This window comes from Salmo trutta, chromosome 18 (genome assembly GCF_901001165.1).
Source record: "Salmo trutta chromosome 18, fSalTru1.1, whole genome shotgun sequence".
In the NCBI taxonomy this organism is placed as follows: domain Eukaryota; kingdom Metazoa; phylum Chordata; class Actinopteri; order Salmoniformes; family Salmonidae; genus Salmo; species Salmo trutta.
This window is the reverse complement of record NC_042974.1, coordinates 19,415,135-19,433,479: the sequence shown is the minus strand read 5'-3', so window position 1 is coordinate 19,433,479 and position 18,345 is coordinate 19,415,135. Positions and strand designations below refer to the sequence as shown.

The following is an 18,345-nucleotide window of genomic DNA, read 5'->3' as shown; positions in this document are numbered from 1 at the left end:
GTGTAGACGTGGTCAGGGTCTGGAGTGGACTGTTCTGTTGTGGTGTAGACGTGGTCAGGGTCTGTGGACTGTTCTGCTGTGGTGTAGACGTGGTCAGGGTCTGGGGACTGTTCTGCTGTGATGTAGACGTGGTCAGGGTCTGAGGACTGTTCTCCTGTGGTGTAGACGTGGTCAGGGTCTGGGGACTGTTCTGCTGTGATGTAGACGTGGTCAGGGTCTGAGGACTGTTCTGCTGTGATGTAGACGTGGTCAGGGTCTGGGGACTGTTCTGCTGTGATGTAGACGTGGTCAGGGTCTGGGGACTGTTCTGCTGTGATGTAGACGTGGTCAGGGTCTGGTGTGGACTGTTCTGCTGTGATGTAGACGTGGTCAGGGTCTGTGGACTGTTCTGCTGTGATGTAGACGTGGTCAGGGTCTGTGGACTATTCTGTTGTGGTGTAGACGTGGTCAGGGTCTGTGGACTGTTCTGCTGTGATGTAGACGTGGTCAGGGTCTGGTGTGGACTGTTCTGCTGTGATGCAGACGTGGTCAGGGTCTGAGGGCTGTTCTGCTGTGATGTAGACGTGGTCAGGGTCTGGTGTGGACTGTTCTGCTGTGATGTAGACGTGGTCAGGGTCTGGGGACTGTTCTGCTGTGATGTAGACGTGGTCAGGGTCTGGGGACTGTTCTGCTGTGATGTAGACGGGGTCAGGGTCTGGTGTGGACTGTTCTGTTGTGGTGTAGACATGGTCAGGGTCTGGTGTGGACTATTCTGCTGTGGTGTCGAGACTTTTGTCGGGAGCTGAGGTGGGCTGTTCTGTGGGGGTGGCCACCTCTCTAGTGGGTTGTTCTCTGTCACACGCCATCCCCCTCACCCTCTCCTTCAGCAGTCTGATCCTCTCCTCCATCCCCCTCACCCTCTCCTCCAGAAGTCTGATCCTCTCCTCTAGTGCTCTGTTCTTCTCCTACTCCTGCTTTTTCTCCTGTTGAAGTTGTATCACCAGTCCAGAGTGCAGATATGTCTCTCTCCGTCTCCAGCTCTCTGGGTCTGGTTAAGGGAGTGTTGTTGTGCTGGACTGTTGTCTGGGTCTGTGCTGACTGGAGTGTAATCACCTGCTTTTCCAGCTCCACCTGCCTTACCTCCAGCTAGGTAAATGTATCCTTCATTTCAATGAGGGAGTAGTACCCTGTGCTGGGAGGTTGACTTTCCGCTGGGGGTGCTCGTCTGTGGGGTTATATAATGAAGAGGTCTAGTCTGACCTGCTCGGGGTGGGGGTATAATTCTCAAGGGAGAGCTTCTCCTGCTGGGATAATGATTTGATTAGGTGAAAGTCCAGCTGAAACTGTTTGGGGTTGCCCTGTACCATTACTGTTCCAGACTTCTAGAGATTTATATTAGCTGACTCAGAGTCCTCGTTGTCTAGTATCCTGAGTTTCCACCCCTCGTTAACACCTCCCCCCTCTTAAGGGGTGCCATGCCAGGGGATGGTCTGGTTAATATAGCACTGTGCCATGCCAGGGGATGGTCTGGTTAATATAGCACTGTGCCAGGGGATGGTCTGGTTAATATAGCACTGTGCCATGCCAGGGGATGGTCTGGTTAATATAGCACTGTGCCAGGGGATGGTCTGGTTAATATAGCACTGTGCCATGCCAGGGGATGGTCTGGTTAATATAGCACTGTGCCATGCCAGGGGATGGTCTGGTTAATATAGCACTGTGCCATGCCAGGGGATGGTCTGGTTAATATAGGACTGTGCCATGCCAGGGGATGGTCTGGTTAATATAGCACTGTGCCATGCCAGGGGATGGTCTGGTTAATATAGCACTGTGCCATGCCAGGGGATGGTCTGGTTAATATAGCAGTGCCATGCCAGGGGATGGTCTGGTTAATATAGCACTGTGTCATGCCAGGGGATGGTCTGGTTAATATAGCACTGTGCCATGCCAGGGGATGGTCTGGTTAATATAGCACTGTGCCATGCCAGGGGATGGTCTGGTTAATAAAGCACTGTGCCAGGGGATGGTCTGGTTAATATAGCACTGTGCCATGCCAGGGGATGGTCTGGTTAATATAGCACTGTGCCATGCCAGGGGATGGTCTGGTTAATATAGCACTATGCCATGTCAGGAGATGGTCTGGTTAATATAGCACTGTGCCATGCCAGGGGATGGTCTGGTTAATATAGCACTGTGCCATGCCAGGGGATGGTCTGGTTAATATAGCACTTGCCATGCCAGGGGATGGTCTGCTTAATATAGCACTGTGCCATGCCAGGGGATGGTCTGGTTAATATAGCACTGTGCCATGCCAGGGGATGGTATGGTTAATAAAGCACTGTGCCAGGGGATGGTCTGGTTAATATAGCACTGTGCCATGCCAGGGGATGGTCTGGTTAATATAGCACTGTGCCATGCCAGGGGATGGTCTGGTTAATATAGCACTGTGCCATGCCAGGGGATGGTCTGGTTAATATAGCACTGTGCCAGGGGATGGTCTGGTTAATATAGCACTGTGCCATGCCAGGGGATGGTCTGGTTAATATAGCACTGTGCCATGCCAGGGGAGGGTCTGGTTAATATAGCACTGTGCCATGCCAGGGGATGGTCTGGTTAATATAGCACTATGCCAGGGGATGGTCTGGTTAATATAGCACTGTGCCATGCCAGGGGATGGTCTGGTTAATATAGCACTGTGCCATGCCAGGGGATGGTCTGGTTAATATAGCACTGTACCATGCCAGGGGAGGGTCTGGTTAATATAGCACTGTGCCAGGGGATGGTCTGGTTAATATAGCACTGTGCCAGGGGATGGTCTGGTTAATATAGCACTGTGCCAGGGGATGGTCTGGTTAATATAGCACTGTGCCATGCCAGGGGATGGTCTGGTTAATATAGCACTGTGCCATGCCAGGGGATGGTCTGGTTAATATAGCACTGTGCCATGCCAGGGGATGGTCTGGTTAATATAGCACTGTGCCATGCCAGGGGATGGTCTGGTTAATATAGCACTGTGCCATGCCAGGGGATGGTCTGGTTAATATAGCACTGTGCCAGGGGATGGTCTGGTTAATATAGCACTGTGCCACGGGATGGTCTGGTTAATATAGCACTGTGCCATGCCAGGGGATGGTCTGGTTAATATAGCACTGTGCCATGCCAGGGGATGGTCTGGTTAATATAGCACTGTGCCATGCCAGGGGATGGTCTGGTTAATATAGCACTGTGCCATGCCAGGGGATGGTCTGGTTAATATAGCACTGTGCCAGGGGATGGTCTGGTTAATATAGCACTGTGCCATGCCAGGGGATGGTCTGGTTAATATAGCACTGTGCCATGCCAGGGGATGGTCTGGTTAATATAGCACTGTACCATGCCAGGGGATGGTTTGGTTAATTTAGCACTGTGCCATGCCAGGGGATGGTCTGGTTAATATAGCACTGTGCCATGCCAGGGGATGGTCTGTGTTAATATAGCACTGTGCCAGGGGATGGTCTGTGTTAATATAGCACTGTGCCAGGGGATGGTCTGTGTTAATATAGCACTGTGCCAGGGGATGGTCTGTGTTAATATAGCACTGTGCCATGCCAGGGGATGGTCTGGTTAATATAGCACTGTGCCATGCCAGGGGATGGTCTGGATAATATAGCACTGTGCCAGGGGATGGTCTGGTTAATATAGCACTATGCCATGCCAGGGGATGGTCTGTGTTAATATAGCACTGTGCCATGCCAGGGGATGGTCTGGTTAATATAGCACTGTGCCATGCCAGGGGATGGTCTGGATAATATAGCACTGTGCCAGGGGATGGTCTGGTTAATATAGCACTGTGCCATGCCAGGGGATGGTCTGGATAATATAGCACTGTGCCAGGGGATGGTCTGGTTAATATAGCACTATGCCATGCCAGGGGATGGTCTGTGTTAATATAGCACTGTGCCATGCCAGGGGATGGTCTGGTTAATATAGCACTGTGCCATGTCAGGAGATGGTCTGGTTAATATAGCACTGTGCCATGCCAGGGGATGGTCTGGTTAATATAGCACTGTGCCATGTCAGGAGATGGTCTGGTTAATATAGCACTGTGCCATGCCAGGGGATGGTCTGGATAATATAGCACTATGCCAGGGGATGGTCTGTGTGGAAGATGAGGTTGCTGATGTTCCCATTTTTATAATAGTCAGCAAAAAGTGTCTCTTGGTTTTCCATAAGGAGATTCATTTTGTGATCTTTTTGTGTCTTATCATTCTCTACATACACAGGGTTCTGTATTTAATTACCTCTGAACAGCGGGAGGCAGCTTCTAAGGCGTCTCCATTTGGTTGGAGTAGACTGTGCAACTCTCCTGACATTGTTGGGCTAAAGGGCTTTGACACCTCTCACTTGACACGTCAGTGCTAATTGTTGTATCAAGCTTGGCAGCCTTAATTTAGTATTCAGTCCTTATAAAGTAATGTAATGTATTTCTCTCCCTCTCTCTCCCTCCCTCTCCCCCTCTCCCTCTGTTTGGGGAGTGTGTGTAAATGTAAACAGGCCAATACTCCCACTAACATACCAGCACTTCTCAGGAAGAGAGATTAGAAGGACATGAAGAAACGAGGGAGGTTGTACATGTCAGGCAGAGGAGGGAGCCACAACAAACAGGACAAATCTAGCTAGTAGACATATGTAAACATATGTTCCCCATGCCAATAAAGCCCTTAAATTGAAATTGAATTGAATTGAGAGAAAGAGAACACACACAAGGTTGCAAAGTCCTGAACATTGTGCCTGAAAAGGTTAAGTAAGGTATTCTATGTGTTGTGTCTGGGCTGTGTTCTCAAGCTAATGCCTAGGCTTTAGCTCAGCAGGCTTGCACAGTATTGTGGCCCACTGATAACCCAGGGGTTCAAACTCAGTCAGTCACATACAGTATCATCATGTCTATGAATATAGCAACATAGGTGTGACAATGGCTGTGTGTCAATAGAAAGTTAGCTGACATTCCTATCAGCCTCTTACAGGCCTTGGCTTGTCATTATAGTGTCCCCTTGGCTTGTCATTACAGTGTCCCTTTGGCTTGTCATTACAGTGTCCCCTTGGCTTGTCATTACAGTGTCCCCTTGGCTTGTCATTACAGTGTCCCCTTGGCTTGTCATTACAGTGTCCCCTTGGCTTGTCATTACAGTGTCCCCTTGGCTTGTCATTACAGTGTCCCATTGGCTTGTCATTACAGTGTCCCCTTGGCTTGTCATTACAGTGTCCCCTTGGCTTGTCATTACAGTGTCCCCTTGGCTTGTCATTACAGTGTCCCCTTGGCTTGTCATTACAGTGTCCCCTTGGCTTGTCATTACAGTGTCCCCTTGGCTTGTCATTACAGTGTCCCATTGGCTTGTCATTACAGTGTCCCCTTGGCTTGTCATTACAGTGTCCCCTTGGCTTGTCATTACAGTGTCCCCTTGGCTTGTCATTACAGTGTCCCCTTGGCTTGTCATTACAGTGACTTTTTCCACATTTTGTTACATGACAGCCTTTTCTAAAATTGATAAAATATTTTTTTCCCCTCATCAATCTACACACAATACCCCATAATGACAAAGTGAGAACAGGTTTTTAGAAAATGTTGCACATGTAGTAATAATAAAAAAAAGAAATGCCTTATTTACATAAGCATTCAGACCCTTTGCTATGAGAATCGAAATTGAGCTCAGGTGCATACTGTTTCCATTGATCATCCTTGAGATGTTTCTACAACTTGATTGGAGTCCAACTATCGTAAATTCAATTGATTGGACATGATTTGGAAAGGCACACACATGTCTATATAAGGTCCCACAGTTGACAGTGCATGTCAGAGCAAAAACCAAGCCATGAGGTCGAAGGAATTGTCCGTAGAGCTCCGAGACAGGATTGTGTCGAGGCACAGATCTGGGGAAGGGTACCAAAACATTTCTGCAGCATTGAAGGGCCCCAAGAACACAGTGGCCTCCATCATTCTTAAATAGAAGAAGATTGGAACCACCAAGACTCTTCCTAGTGCTGGCCGCCCGGCCAAACTGAGCAATCGGGGGAGAAGGGCCTTTGTCAGGGAGGTGACCAAGAACCAGATGGTCACTCTAACAGAGCTCTAGAGTTCCTCTGTGGAGATGGTAGAGTGGCCAGACGGAAGCCACTCCTCAGTAAAAGGCACATGACAGCCCGCTTGGAGTTTGCCAAAAGGCACCTAAAGACTCTCAGACCATGAGTGTTACGTTCTCCAGTTTCTGTGTTGTTGTGGGTTTGTATGTGTGTGTATTTCAGGAAATTGCTTCCTGGATTCTAAGCAGCTGATTGGTCGGCCCAATCGCAGATTGGATCTCTGACCCCTCCCTCTCGTCAGGGGATCCAGCTGTCTCGGCAATTACCAACACCTTCTCCAGCTTGATAAAAGCCAGTGTTCCTTTGTCAGAAGAGAGCTTATTTTTATGTCCTGTGTTGATTGTTGTGGCGGTCAGTAAAAGTTTTGTGGATATTATTTTGTAGCCGCTCCTTCCGAGGTATGTGTATGACAATAGGACTTAGTGTTTTTGGTTATTGAAATTTTTCACTTAAATTATTGGTAAATTATTCTGTTTCATTTGTTGGGAGTGTTTTGGCAAGAGGCCTGCGGGCAAACATAACCCGTAGTATTTAATCTGTCTATGCACACTAGGTAAGACCTGTGCGGACCACCTGTATTTTGGTTAGCGCTCCAGGTGGTGCTAAAGGTTAGGTAAGTACAGGTAAGGTAGGAGAGGGGACTCTTTAATTTTTACTTCTTTGCTTTGGTTCCATCCAGCCCCTTTTCCCCACTTTACCGTGTTAAGGAGGAATAAATTCCCCGTAAACGGTATTTTTCTCTGCCTCTGTCGTCCTTCCCCGCACCTACGATCACATACTTTTTTTCACTCCACAGGGAGTTGAGATGTAGCGGTGTGCTGCGTTCCCTCCTCCAAGAGTCGTACGTAACATAACAGGTGGTCATCCGGGATCATTAAATCCACAGGACCCCGCTGCTCTGAGCTCTCTGTGATTGGTGATTGAGGCGTGGTGGTAAGGTTGTGAGTTTGGGTGACTTACTTAGTTTACGTGTGTTCAATAGGCTGCCTCAGCCGTCTCCAATTTTATTGAAGCGCCCTCTGTTGATCGGTTGGTGTGGTTGTGTAAAGTAGACCTTTGCGCCATAGCTGACCATTATGGACTCTTCAACCCTGAGAAAGCCCTAAAGGCTGAGCTTTTGGTGCTAGTCAAAGAGGGTTTAATGGGGAAAAAATGTTCTCGTTGAAAGTTGAGCAGAGGGAGGCTTCAGGAGAGGAGATGTGTAGACCTTCCGATGCCAAGTCGGAGGACGGCGCGGAGGAAGGGTTTGCTCGTACCCCCTTTACATTGCCCCGATTCAACCCTTTATCTTCTGCTCCAGGTGGTTCAGACGGGACTGCTAGGCTAAAGGTGAGGCTGGCCCATTTGGATATGGAGCTAAAAGATAAAGAGTGAGTTAGACAGCTGGAGTTTGATTTAGAAATGAGGAAAATGGAAATAGAAGCCGACAAGGAGGTGAGGAACCGACAACTGGAGCTAGACGCTGGCTCCAGTGCGACTCCACAACCTGCCCATCATCAAGCCCACTTCGAAGTGAGTAAAAATATAGCTTTAGTCCCTCCATTCCGAGAGTCGGAAGTTGATTCCTATTTCTCTGCGTTTGAGCGTGTGGCCGCTGTGCTGCATTGGCCACTCAAGATTTAGCCGCTCCCGTTGCAATGTAAATTGTCTGGGAAAGCCCAGGAAGTAGTCGCTGCTCTCTCCCTGGAAGACAGTTTACAGTACGATATAGTTAAAACAACCATGTTGCGGGCTTATGAGCTTATAGGCAGCGCTTCAGGAACCACAAAAAACGCTCTCACCGTACTTTTGTTGAGTTTGCTAGGGACAAATGGTCTCTATTTAATCGCTGGTGTTCAGCCAGCAAAGCTAACACCTTTGCTGATATTCGGGAGTTGATGCTGTTGGAGGATTTTAAAAGCAAGCTCCCTGATAGAATTGGAGTTCATTTAAATGAACAGAAAGTGGCGACATTGGCCCAGGCAGCAGTGTTGGCAGATGAGTACGCTTTGACACACAAGACTGTCTTTGGTGCGCCTCGTTTTGAAGGCCGAAAGATTACGTCGTCAGTGCTGCGTTCGGGTCATTTTTGTCCTCCGACGACCCTAAGCCTTCGCACATTCACATCCGTGAATGTTTTTACTGTCACCAAAAGGGTCACGTGATTGTGGACTGCCCGGTTTTGAAAAATAAACCGAAACAGTCCCTATAACCATCCCCTAAATTAAAAAGTGAGAGTTTAGTTGTTTGTGGCTCATCCGTTGGATCGACTTATTGATTCAGCATTTGGGAAACCGGGTCCTGACTATGATCCGTTTATCTCTACCAGTTGTGTTTCCTTAACTGGAGAACAAGCTGATCAAAAGCCTATATGAATCTTACGAGACACCGGGGCGGCGCAGTCAGTAATGGTTACTGATGCTTTACCCTGGTCTCCTGACACGTATTGTGGCTCGCATGTCATATTACAGGGGATAGAGACAAAAACAGTACCTGTACCATTACACTGGGTCCACTTAGTGTAAGACTTGGTATCAGGACGTTTCCATGTTGGTGTAATGGAAGGAGTAAAAGGAGTCACATTGCTACTAAGGAACGGTATCGCTGGTGGTAACGTGACTCCTGTGTTAGAAGTAGTAGACAACCCAGAAATCAAAACTGCAGATGATAAATTGGTTCAAGCATTTCCCCATGTTTTTACTGCTTGTGTGTTAACGAGGGCACAATCTCGCATGCTGGGAGATGTGGTGGATTTGTCTAGTTCCATTTTTGAGAATATTGAGGTAGAAGACAATGCACCGAGTAGTCCTTCTGCAAGGCCGACGGTTTCTACCTTCCCTGCACCTACGATCACATACTTTTTTTCACTCCACGGAGAGTTGAGATGTAGCGGGGTGTTGCGTTCCCTCCACCAAGAGGCGTACATAACAATGAGAAACAAGATTCTCTGGTCTGATGAAACCAAGATTGAACTCTTTGGCCTGAATGCCAAGCGTCAAGTCTGGAGGAAACCTGGAACCATCCCTACGGTGAAGCATGGTGGTGGCAGCATCATGCTGTAGGGATGTTTTTCAGTGGCAGAGACTGGGAGACTAGTCAGGATCGAGGGAAAGATGAATGGAGCAAAGTACAGAGAGATCATTGATGAAAACCTGCTCCTGAGCGCTCAGGACCTCAGACTGGGAAGAAGGTTCACCTTCCAACAGGACAACAACCCTAAGCACACAGCCAAGACAACAAAGGAGTGGCTTCAGGACAAGTCTCTGAATGTCCTTGAGTGGCCCAGCTAGAGCCCGGACTTGAACCCAACCGAACATCTCTGGAGAGACCTGAAAATGGCTGTGCAGCGACCCTCCCCACCCAACCTGACAGAGCTTGATAGGATCTGCAGAGGAGAATGGGAGAAACTCCCTAAATACAGGTGTGCCAAGCTTGTAGCATCCTACCAAAGATGACTTGAGGCTGTTATCGCTGCCAAAGGTGCTTCAACAAAGTACTGAGTAAATGGTCTGAATACTTATGATTATGTTTTTTTTATTAAATTTTTTGGGGCCAAAATGTCAAAACCTGTTTTTGCTTTGTCATTATGGGTTATTGTGTGCAGATTAATGAGGGGGAAAACAACTATTTAATCAATTTTAGAAAAAGGCTGTAACGTAACAAAATGTGGAAAAAGTCAAGGGGTCAGAATACTTCCGAATGCACTGTACATAGACATGGAATCACTGGCCACTTTAATAATGGAATACAAGTCACTTTAACAATATTTACATACTGCTTTACTCATCTCTAATGTATATACTGTATTCTATTCTACTGTATTTTAGTCTAATTTTGAAATATTTCTTAATTCCATTCTTTACGTTTAGATTTGTGTGTATGGTTGTGAATTGTTAGATACTACTGCACTGTTGGAGCTAGTAACACAAGCATTTCGCTACGCACGCAATAACATCTGCTAAATATGTGCATGTGACCAATAACATTTGATTTGACTTTCAGTGTCCCCTTGGCTTGTCATTACAGTGCAATTGTACCAGGCTGCCATACTACTCTCCTACTGGAATCCAATTGGACCACACACACGCATACACAAAATGGTGTGAAAGCCTGGCCAGCCCTTTAAAGTGATAGCTGTTTTTGGTGTTTGTCCACCGTCACTCCATTAGCTGAACACACAAACCAGCTCTACAGAGCTCAGATGGATTCACAGTGGCCTTGATGTGGTCAAACTCTCATGGGAGGCCAGGTAAATGAGTAATTTTGTAATTGAGTGTGTGTAATTTTGTGAGTGTGTATGAGGGGTAATGGGTGGGACAAAGGTGTGTATGCGTCATGGAACATCGTCAAGACGATGAAAACATCTGTGATGTGTTGTTTGCTGTAGGGCAGGGGGGTCAAACTCATTCCATGGAGGTCCTGTTGTCTGCTGGTTTATGGTTTTTCCTTTCAATTAAAACAACCAGGTGAGGGGAGGGGAGTTCCTTACTAATTAGTGACCTTAATTCATCAATCATGTACAAGGGAGGAGCGAAACCCTGCAGACACTCGGCCCTTCGTGGAATGAGTTTGACACGTGTGATGTAGAGAATTCATCCTCAGTCACAGTTCACTTGACACCTTCAGGGGATTCATCCTCAGTCACAGGTCACGTGACACCTTCAGGGGATTCATCCTCAGTCACAGGTCACGTGACACCTTCAGGGGATTCATCCTCAGTCACAGGTCACGTGACACCTTCAGGGGATTCATCCTCAGTCACAGGTCACGTGACACCTTCAGGGGATTCATCCTCAGTCACAGGTCACGTGACACCTTCAGGGGATTCTAAAACGGTTGTATTAACACATGATCTTAACCTTTCTTTCCTTCATCCTCCTCTCTTTCTCCCACTCCCTCCGTGTCTCTCTCTTTCTCCCACTCCCTCCGTGTCTCTCTCTTTCTCCCACTCCCTCCGTGTCTCTCTCTTTCTCCCACTCCCTCCGTGTCTCTCTCTTTCTCCCACTTCCTCCGGGTCTCTCTCTTTCTCCCACTTCCTCCGGGTCTCTCTCTTTCTCCCACTCCCTCCGGGTCTCTCTCTTTCTCCCACTCCCTCCGGGTCTCTCTCTTTCTCCCACTCCCTCCGGGTCTCTCTCTTTCTCCCACTTCCTCCGGGTCTCTCTCTTTCTCCCACTCCCTCCGGGTCTCTCTCTTTCTCCCACTCCCTCCGGGTCTCTCTCTTTCTCCCACTCCCTCCGTGTCTCTCTCTTTCTCCCACTCCCTCCGTGTCTCTCTCTTTCTCCCACTCCCTCCGGGTCTCTCTCTTTCTCCCACTCCCTCCGGGTCTCTCTCTCCCACTCCCTCCGGGTCTCTCTCTCCCACTCCCTCCGGGTCTCTCTCTCCCACTCCCTCCGGGTCTCTCTCTTTCTCCCACTCCCTCCGGGTCTCTCTCTTTCTCCCACTCCCTCCGGGTCTCTCTCTTTCTCCCACTCCCTCCGTGTCTCTCTCTTTCTCCCACTCCCTCCTCTGTCTCTCTCTTTCTCCCACTCCCTCCTCTGTCTCTCTCTCTCTCTCTTACTTGATGATTTGTTTGGGGATGGACGAGCGGCGCCGGGTGGCCAGTTTGGGGACACAGGAGCTCCTGCTGAGTACAGACACCCGTCGGGGGCCCCTCTGACCCTTATGAGGGACCGTGTTGACCCACTTGAAATGCACCCTCTTCCCACTACACACCAGACGGGGGGAAGACGGGGAGGTAGGTAGGTAGGCAGAGAAGGAGAGAGAGTGGGAAGTAAAAGAGAGGAAAAATATTTTTTTAAATAGTATAAAGTTCAGATCAGCTGGTTTAAGAGTCAGTCAGTAAAAGTTAGGGTTTAGAAAAGATATTCAGGGCATGCAGAAATCATAGTAGTGAGCAGTTAAGCAAGGATAGTTGATGGTGTGGTGTGTGATGCAAGCATGTGTGTGTGTGGTCTCACCTCTTGATGGTCTCTGTGATGGAGGGTTGGCGCTGCAGAGGGTGTCGGAGATAATTGCTGGGGTCAAAGGTTGCGATGCCTGATTGTGTGATCTCACAGGGCATGCTCACACTGTGCAGGAACCCCTGCCTCTTCACCGGCTGCAACACACACCAGACAACGAAAAGTTATTTCTCCTCAATAGCTCAGTGGATTTACTGTAGCTGGTGTACACTGTAATGCATCTATTGAAACTGTATGTAGGCCAGATTACAGTACCTGTATGTAGGCCAGATTACACCACCTCTATGTAGGCCAGATTACAGTACCTCTACCTGTATGTAGGGCAGATTACAGTACCTGTATGTAGGCCAGATTACACCACCTCTATGTAGGCCAGATTACAGTGCCTCTATGTAAACCAGTTTACAGTGCCTCTACCTGTATGTAGGCCAGATTACAGTACCTGTATACAGGCCAGATTATAGTAACTGTATCTATGAATGTGTGCGCTGTACCTGTATAAGTGTGTTTTCGGTGTCTATCGATTTGCATTGTATCTGTAACATAAGGTGTGAGTGAGTGAGTGTCCAGAAAAGAGCCCTAACCTTCCATAACAAAGCCATCACCTACAGTGAAATTAACCAGGAGAAGAGCCCCCTAAGCAAGCTGGTCCTGGGGGTCTGTTCACAAACAGACACCAGAGAGCCCCAGGACAGCAACACAATTAGACCCAATCAAATCATGAGAAAACAAAAAGATCATTACCTGACACATTGAAAATAATTAACAAAAACACTGAGCAAACTAGAATGCTGTTTGGCCCTAAACAGAGAGTACACAGTGCCAGAATACCTGACCACTGTGACTGCCCCAAATGTAAGGAAATCTTTGACTATGTACAGACTCAGTGAGCATAGCCTTGCTATTGAGAAAGGCTGCTGTATGCAGACCTGGCTCTCAAGAGAAGACAGGCTATGTGCACACTGCCCACAAAATGAGGTGGAAACGGAGTTGTACTTCCTAACCTCCTGCCAAATGTAGGACCATATTAGAGACACATATTTCCCTCAGATTACACAGATCCACAAAGAATTAGAAAACAAACCCAATTTTGATAAACTCCCATATCTATTGGGTGAAATACCACAGTGTGCCATCACAGCCGCAAGATGTGTGACCTGTTACCACAAGAAAACCAGTGAAGAACAAACATCATTGAAAATACAACCTATTTTTATGTTTATTTATTTCCCCTTTTAACTATTGTCCGGACCTCTGGCCTGTTGTCCGGACCTCTGGCAGTCTCTATCAAATCAAATCAAAGTTTATTTGTCACGTGCGCTGAATACAACAGGTGCAGACCTTGCAGTGAAATGCTTACTTACAGGCTCTAACCAATAGTGTGAAAAAAAAGGTGTGTGCGGGTGCGTGTGCGTGTGTGTCTGTAGGTAAGTAAAGAAATAAAACAACAGTAAAAAGACATTTGAAAATAACAGTAGCAAGGCTATATACAGACACCGGTTAGTCAGGTTGATTGAGGTCGTATGTACATGTAGATAAGGTTAAAGTGACTATGCATATATGATGAACAGAGGGTAGCAGTAGCGTAAAAGAGGGTTTGGTGGGTGGTGGGTGGCGAGACACAATGCAGATAGCCCGGTTAGCCAATGTGCGGGAGCACTGGTTGGTCGGCCCAATTGAGGTAGTATGTACATGAATGTATAGTTAAAGTAACTATGCATATATGATAAACAGAGAGTAGCAGCAGCGTAAAAAGAGGTGTTGGGGGGGGCACACAATGCAAATAGTCTGGGTAACCATTTGGTTACCTGTTCGGGAGTCTTATGGCTTGGGGGTAAAAACTGTTGAGAAGCCTTTTTGTCCTAGACTTGGCACTCCGGTACCGCTTGCCATGTGGTAATAGAGAGAACAGTCTATGACTGGGGTGGCTGGGGTCTTTGACAATTTTTAGGGCCTTCCTCTGACACCGCCTGGTGTAGAGGTCCTGGATGGCAGGTAGCTTTGCCCCAGTGATGTACTGGGCCGTACGCACTACCCTCTGATGTGCCTTGCAGTCAGAGGCTGAGCAATTGCCGTACCAGGCAGTGATGCAACCGGTCAGGATGCTCTCGATGTTGCAGCTGTAGAACCTTTTGAGGATCTCAGGACCCATGCCAAATCTTTTTAGTTTCCTGAGGGGGAATAGGCTTTGTCGTGCCCTCTTCACAACTGTCTTGGTGTGTTTGGACCATTCTAGTTTGTTGTTGATGTGGACACCAAGGAACTTGAAGCTCTCAACCTGCTCCACTACAGCCCTGTCGGTAAGAATGGGGGCGTGCTCGGTGCTCCTTTTCCTGTAGTCCACAATCATCTCCTTAGTCTTGGTTACGTTGATGGATAGGTTGTTATTCTGGCACCACCCGGCCAGGTCTCTGACCTCTTCCCTATAGGCTGTCTCGTCGTTGTTGGTGATCAGGCCTACCACTGTTGTGTTGTCTGAAAACTTAATGATGGTGTTGGAGTCGTGCCTGGCCATGCAGTCGTGGGTGAACAGGGAGTACAGGAGGGGACTGAGCACACACCCCTGGGGAGCTCCAGTGTTGAGGATCAGCGTGGCAGACATGTTGCTACCTACCGTCACACTCTATGGGGGTGCCACAGGGTTCAATTCTCGGGCCGACTCTTTTCTCCGTATATATCAATGATGTCGCTCTTGCTGCGGGTGATTCTTTGATCCACCTCTACGCAGGCGACACCATTCTGTATACATCTGGCCCCTCTTTGGACACTGTGTTAACCTGCTGGGGTGTAGGGGGCAGTATTTTCACGGCCGGATGAAAAACGTACCCAATTTAAACAGGTTACTACTCTTGCCCAGAAACTAGAATATGCATATAATTAGTAGATTTGGATAGAAAACACTCTGAAGTTTCTCAAACTGTTTGAATGATGTCTGTGAGTATAACAGAACTCATATGGCAGGCAAAAACCTGAGAAAAAGCCAACCAGGAAGTGTGGAAATCTGAGAATTGTAGTTCTTCTTTTGAATCCCTATCGAAACTACAGTTTCTGTGGGGTCACGTTGCACTTCCTAAGGCTTCCAATGGCTGTCAACAGCCTTCAGAAAGCTTTTCCATCCTTCTCCTGTTACTGGGCAGAGAATAGTAGCTCAGTCAATGAGTGGACTGCCTGAGGACAAAGGGCTTGGTGATGAGCGAGCCCGCCAGCGCACCCCTCCTTATTTTTCTTCTTGAATGAATACGCTATTGTCCAGTTGGAATATTATCAACGTTTTATGTTAAAAATACCCTAAGGGTTGATTGTAAACAACATTTGACATGTTTCAACGACCGGTAATGGAACATTTTGACTTTTCGTCTCAGGTACTGCGCTCGCGCGTTATGCCTTTGGATAGTGATCTGAACGCACAAACGAAACGGAGGTATTTGGACATAAATATGGAGTATTTTGAACAAAACAAACATTTCTTGAGGAAGTAGGAGTTCTCGGAGTGCATTCTGACGAAGATCAGCAAAGGTCAGAGAATATTTATAATACTAATTCAGAGTTTGTTGATCCCAGAACTTGGCGGGTAGCTGTATAGCTTGCTTCAATGGCTGAGCTATGTACTCAGAATATTGAACAATGTGCTTTCTCCGTAAAGTTATTTTGAAATCTGACAAAGCAGTTGCGTCAAGGAGTAGTGTATCTATAATTCTGTCAATAATGTTGTAAATTTTATCAAAGTTTATGATGAGTATTTTTGTAAATTGATGTGCACATTCACCGGAAGTTTTGGTGGGAATACATTTTCTGAACATCACGCGCCAATGTAAAATGCTGTTTTAGGATATAAATATGAACTTTATCGAGCAAAACATACATGTATTGTACAACATGAAGTCCTATGAGTGCCATCTGATGAAGATCATCAAAGGTTAGTGAATATTTTAGCTGTACTTTTGTTTTTTGTGATGCATGTCCTTGCTTGGAAAATGGCTGTGTGGATTTTCTTGTGAAGTTTATGTCCTAACATAATCTAATTTTATGCTTTCGCCGTAAAGCTTTTTTGAAATCGGACAGTGTGGTTAGATTTAACGAGAGTCTTATGTTTAAAATGGTGTAAAATAGTTGATTGTTTGAGAAAATGAAATTATGAGATTTTTGCTGTTTTGTATTTCGCACCATGCTATTTCACTGGCTGTTGAATAGTGTGGGACGGTCACATCCCACCTAGCCGAGAGAAGTTAAAACATTCCCCAACCAGAAACCATGGATTGATGGCAGCATTCGCATAAAACTGAAGCGCGAACCACTGCTTTTAATCAGGGCAAAGTGACCGGAAACATGACCGAATACAAACAGTGTAGCTATTCCCTCCGCAAGGCAATCAAACAAGCTAAGCGTCAGTACAGAGACAAGGTGGAGTCACAATTCAACGGCTCAGACACGAGAGGTATGTGGCAGGGTCTACAGTCAATCACGGACTACAAAAGAAAAATCAGCCCCGTCGCGGATCACGATGCCTTGCTCCCAGACAGACTAAACAACTTTTTGCTCGCTTTGAGGACAATACAGTCCCACTAACACGGCCCGCTACCAAAACCTGCGGGCTCTCCTTCACTGCAGCCAACGTGAGTAAAACATTTAAACGTGTTAACCCTCGCAAGGCTGCAGGCCCAGACGGCATCCCCGGCCGCGTCCTCAGAGCATGCGCAGACCAGCTGGCTGGTGTGTTTACAGACATATTCAATCAATCCTTATCCCAGTCTGCTGTCCCCACATGCTTCAAGAGGGCCACCATTGTTCTTGTTCTCAAGAAAGCTAAGGTAACTGAGGTAAATGACCATCGCCCCGTAGCACTCACTTCCATCATCATGAAGTGCTTTGAGAGACTAGTCAAGGACCATGTCACCTCCACCCTACTTGACACCCTAGACCCACTCCAATTTGCTTACCGACACAATAGGTCCACAGACGACGCAATCGCCATCACACTGCACACTGCCCTAACCCATCTGGACAAGAGGAATACCTATGTAAGAATGCTGTTCATCGATTACAGCTCAGCATTTAACAACATTGTACCCTCCAAACTCGTCATTAAGCTTGAGAACCTGGGTCTCGACCCCGCCCTGTGCAACTGGGTCCTGGACTTCCTGACGGGCCACCCCCAGGTGGTGAGGGTAGGTAACAACATCTCCACCCCGCTGATCCTCAACACTGGGTCCCCACAAGGGTGCATTCTCAGCCCTCTCCTGTACTCCCTGTTCACCCACGACTGCGTGGCCATGCACGCCTCCAACTCAATCATCAAGTTTGCAGATGACACTACAGTGGTAGGCTTGATTACCAACAACGAGGAGACGGCCTACAGGGAGCAGGTGAGGGCCCTCGGAGTGTGGTGTCAGGAAAATAACCTCACACTCAATGTCAACAAAACAAAGGAGATGATCGAGGACTTCAGGAAACAGCAGAGGGAGCAGCCCCCTATCTACATTGACGGGACAGTAGTGGAGAGGGTGGAGAGTTTTAAGTTCCTCGGCGTACACATCACGGACAAACTGAAATGGTCCACCCACACAGACAGCGTGGTGAAGAAGGCGCAGAAGCGCCTCTTCAACTTCAGGAGGCTGAAGAAATTCGGCTTGTCACCAAAAACACTCACAAACTTTTACAGATGCACAATCGAGAGCATCCTGTCGGGCTGTATCACTGCCTGGTACGGCAGCTGCTCCGCCCATAACCGGAAGGCTCTCCAGAGGGTAGTGAGGTCTGCACAACGCATCACCGGGGGCAAACTACCTGCCCTCCAGGACACCTACACCACCCGATGTCACAGGAAGGCCAAAAAGATCATCAAGGACAACAACCACCCGAGCCACTGCCTGTTCACCCCGCTAACATCCAGAAGGTGAGGTCAGTACAGGCGCATCAAAGCTGGAACCGAGAGACTGAAAAACAGCTTCTATCTCAAGGCCATCAGACTGCTAAACAGCCATCACTAACATTGAGTGGCTGCTGCCAACATACTGACTCAACTCAAGCCACTTTAATAATGGGAAAATTGATGTAATCAATTTATCACTTGCCACTTTATATTATTTATATTAGATAATGTTTACATAACCTACATTATTCATCTCATATGTATATACTGTACTCTATACCATTTACTGCATCTTGCCTTCCTGACGTAATGTATCACTACCCACCTTAAACAATGCTGCTTTATATGTTTTCATACCCTACAATACTCATCTCATATGTATATACTGTACGCCATACCATCTACTGCATCTTGCCATCTTGATGTAATTAGATGTATCAC

The 18,345-nt window shown here is 47.3% G+C and overlaps 1 protein-coding gene across 6 annotated transcripts in view; it reads right to left on the bottom strand.

Annotated features, from left to right (window-relative positions):
* The window catches only part of LOC115152952 (inactive rhomboid protein 1-like), an 86,048-nt gene that overhangs the window by 24,342 nt on the left and 43,361 nt on the right, over positions 1-18,345 (bottom strand). For all 6 annotated transcript variants that reach the window (XM_029697895.1, XM_029697900.1, XM_029697896.1 and 3 more), the window contains exons 3-4: positions 12,033-12,172; positions 11,633-11,779 (exon numbers count right to left, since the gene is read on the bottom strand). In XM_029697895.1, the coding sequence (XP_029553755.1) occupies positions 11,633-11,779; positions 12,033-12,172 (287 nt within the window). The remainder of the gene's footprint in view (positions 1-11,632; positions 11,780-12,032; positions 12,173-18,345) is intronic.